General features: G+C 28.3%; 1 protein-coding gene across 1 annotated transcript; it reads left to right on the forward strand.

Moving 5' to 3' along the window:
• Positions 1 to 315: 315 nt before the first annotated feature.
• LOC127129309 (uncharacterized) lies at positions 316 to 1,730 on the forward strand. Its single transcript, XM_051058531.1, has 3 exons — positions 316 to 642; positions 1,310 to 1,349; positions 1,497 to 1,730. Exons 1-3 carry the CDS (start codon positions 388 to 390, stop codon positions 1,607 to 1,609), a joined length of 408 nt encoding a protein of 135 aa, XP_050914488.1. The 5' UTR covers positions 316 to 387; the 3' UTR covers positions 1,610 to 1,730.
• Positions 1,731 to 3,828: the final 2,098 nt, after the last annotated feature.

Raw genomic sequence — 3,828 nt, forward strand, 5'->3', positions numbered from 1 at the left:
AAATAAAACAAGTCTAACGAGTGCAACATTCTAGCTTTAAGAGATTATGTGTGACAGGTGTTTTTTTTTTTTTTTACTTTAACTTGAATGGTTGTTGTTGTGTATATTAGATGGATTAATACATTCTATTTTTTCCATTGGACAAAATCAAACATAAGACTTCTTCCTTCCATTTCTCATGGTACTAAACAAACAATCATTTCCCTATTCAACGCACACATGGTAAAATCAATATTTTTAGAAAACATATTAGTACATTAACACCACCAAAACCGTTGCATTAGAAACACGTAGTTCAAAATGTCTCGTGAATGTTTAATATGTGACGTAAAATTTCAGATTTCATGCCAAGCTACATGTTTTCATTGGATTTGTGGAACATGTACAATGAATGTTTGGCGGCAAGACTTTCAACGTTGTGAATGTCCAATCTGTGATAAACCTATTAACCTTTTGATTCCAACAGATGTGAACAAGTCTCGTCACAACCCTGAAGTTCTGTCTAAAATACATGCTTATAACCATACGTTTGGTCCTATATCTAATATTCCCATTTTCTTTCTTTATCATGTGCTTTTTAGGGACCTCCTTTTGAATAATGTATCTCCTACTATTTATTTCAATGCTCGTTTCTTCATTGGTGTGAGTTCTTCATAACTCAATTTCATTATGTTTGTTATGTTCTTCTTTCTATTCAAATTTATATCTTGATAAGTATATAGAGTCGGTTTTGATGTGTAAAACAGGTTACTGTATAAGGGTCTAAAATTTGTCAAGATTTAATTATATTTTTTAAAAGATTCATTTTTTTTTGTAATAGTTTGTAGTTATTGTAATTAAATAAATTGTGGGAAGGAATTAAGAGTATCAAACCGTTATTTTCGTCCCATTTAGGTCTATTTTGTAAAAAAAACATGAGAGAAGAACAAGACGGATATTGTTCAGGGTGCTAGTCTAAAAAAAATGTTTGTTCTAAAAATTTTTGGACCGAACGAGCCGTGATTGCGGGCATTATATTTTAAAGACTAATAATTGACAAAAAAAAATTATGTAAATGTTTGCGTCCTGTAAAAAAAATAAAGCGGATTGGAGATAACATATTAGAAGGTGTGAGAATAAAACTTTGGTGTGTTCCACAAAATAATACAGATAAAACAGATATGTCCGACTAATCGGTTCCGTTTAGCCACTCAAAATCAAGTAAATGTATTTTTACTTTTTTTTCTTTTTTAAATCACAGTTAGAAAAAGATGGATAACATTTGTAAATGTGAAGATCCTTACCCACTCACAATATCTTTTTTATGCAGATAATAATGATGTTTGTATACATGTACAGTCCTTTGAGAGGTAGTAGTGTACATATGCATATTGATTATTGATTATTGATTTCAATTTCAATTCAATTACTTGTTATATTTTTCTATTTTGTTGGATTTGTGAAAACTATTTCTTTAAGTTTTATGTTTGAATTTTCCTTTTTTATTCTTTTTGCAGAGGTATTTGGAACGAGAATACTTCCTCTATTTGGGCTATTATGGATACCACATACTGCTTCCATCTATAAATCAGAACTTTGCATCCGTCACGGGGGTAATTTTAGAAGGTAAGAAATTTATAACATAAGAGGGTGAAAATAGAGCTTATTAGATGAGAAGATTCAAATGAAATGCTCCTTAATAAAGTGGTTTTATCTTTCATGTTAATTCATAATTACATTACTTCACTCTTAATGTATTCAACTCACAGTAGCTATTATGTATCCTTGCTTAAGCACTTATATATAATTGTACGAGTAAATATAATTATAGTAATTTAAGATTATAATGAATTGAAGTTGTATAAATACAATATATTGAAGTATATATAAATTGAGATTAATGTCAAAGTATAACAAATGTATCATGAGAACAATATAATTCAAATATTGATATACAAACCTATATGTCATGAAATAATTATAACATATAAACTAGAAACTACTAATATATCACCAAAATATTTAGGTATCTTCAACAATTCAATGAGCAACCATGAGAGCAACAATCATGTTAAGAAATAATGGAAGTTAAAGAAAATAAATTACAACAGCAAATAACAATTTGAAAGTTGCATAAGAAATGTGGTTGCTAATTAATTAGAAATGACATTTGAAGAAGAATAGATTATTGAATATTAAAGTGCAAGGGATATTACTACCTATTAAATATTTTGAAAAACTCTGTTTGTTATTGTTTCTAAACTTAGTTTTTGTTCGTCGTAAATTAATATTTTCAATCCTTTTTTATCATGACTTTAAAAAATGTAACCTACGGTTGACCATGACCATGATTAAAAATATCATTTGGCAAGTATAATTCCAAAAGAGAAAATAGTTAGAAGAGGTCTTTTTATCAACTTTAATGGTCACTGTGATTGGGAAGAGACTTCCTTGAAATATAGATGATATTTTCCATATTTTTGTCTAAAATGATTTTAACTTCAATCACATTATTAACAAGTCTAGTAACTATCAGCCTGGTACCATTGCATTACTCATCCGATTGATCCAAATTTTGCAATAACATAATAGTTGTTTCCAACTTCAACTTGATAGAAAGATTTGGAATTCAAGATTTTTTCAAACAACTTAAGAATTCATGAGTTAAATATTAAAAAGCATCAAAGTCATTAGTTTCAGATTTGTCAATTGAATCACAACTCAAATATTCCTTTGCTTCTCATGCAAAACAAAATAAAATAGATTATGTTTACCAAAATGGAAAGATTTTTGTAATAAATATATTTGAAAGTATTATGGGAAAAGGATAAAAATTACTTGAAATATGCTTTGTGATATAATCGTTTATATAATCTACAACGTTAATGGTTGAAGTCAAAATTGTTCTACTTGAAAGATAATTAGAGTCTTTGTAATTGTTAACTAGATCAAGATATGTACTTGTAATAATGACTTTAATTGGATCATTAAAATCAGATATTATAAAAACTCTTTTGGAATTGCAATGTTAACATACCCATCATTTGGCTCTGATATTTTCTCATCACCAATTTTCAATATCCATTCTAAAAACTTTTTGATTTCATCTCTTGATGATGATGGTGAATCACTTTGTAAGCACATATGTTCTTTGCAAGCCTCAATATTTTACAATGATCCCAAATATATTAAGTATTTATGGTTGAATGGACAATATCAACTCTAGTACCTCTTGGTATAACATGGAGAATCTATCTGGAATCACCACAAAAAACAACTATTTTTCTCCAATTATCCTCTTTAATGCATTCTTGTATCACTCATGATATCTTCAAACTTTTTTCAAGTATTTCAAAGTAAAACTTATGTGCCATAGGAGCTTCATCCCAAATGATTAGATTTCTTAACTTCAACCACTCATCAAATTCATATTTCTTATCTATATTGCAAATGGAAATTTTAGTAGTTGACACTAGAATATGAAACTTAGAATGAGTAGTTCTACCTCCTACTAATAATAAACTTGCAATTCTGATGGATGCAACCGTTAAAAAAAATCTTTTTGAATGAATTGCAATAGAAAGGGTGTTCCACATGAATATTTTACCTGTTTCGCCATAGTTATACCGGAAAATCACACCTCCTTGTTTTGTTTGAAAAACTTGCATGATCTTACTAAAGATATGTATGTGCTTATCTAAATAACAAGTAGGAAAAAATGTATTATTAGAAAATATAAATAAAAGTCATTATGCATTTAGGTATAACACAAAAATATAAATTATCGTCGGTAAGAGAGTCAACTAGTCATTGATATAGAGTTTTTTTAGCAATCGGGTCATATTTCCT

This window comes from Lathyrus oleraceus, chromosome 3 (genome assembly GCF_024323335.1).
Source record: "Lathyrus oleraceus cultivar Zhongwan6 chromosome 3, CAAS_Psat_ZW6_1.0, whole genome shotgun sequence".
Lineage (NCBI taxonomy): Eukaryota > Viridiplantae > Streptophyta > Magnoliopsida > Fabales > Fabaceae > Lathyrus > Lathyrus oleraceus.

What these genes read in the sequence shown, in the direction of transcription:
- LOC127129309 (XM_051058531.1), top strand. Translation starts at nt 388, where the DNA reads ATGAATGTTTGGCGGCAAGACTTTCAACGTTGTGAATGTCCAATCTGT. An exon ending in ATGCTCGTTTCTTCATTGGT is followed by an intron (nt 643 to 1,309) that starts GTGAGTTCTTCA and finishes TTTTTTATGCAG; the next exon opens with ATAATAATGATGTTTGTATA. An exon ending in CATGTACAGTCCTTTGAGAG is followed by an intron (nt 1,350 to 1,496) that starts GTAGTAGTGTAC and finishes TTCTTTTTGCAG; the next exon opens with AGGTATTTGGAACGAGAATA.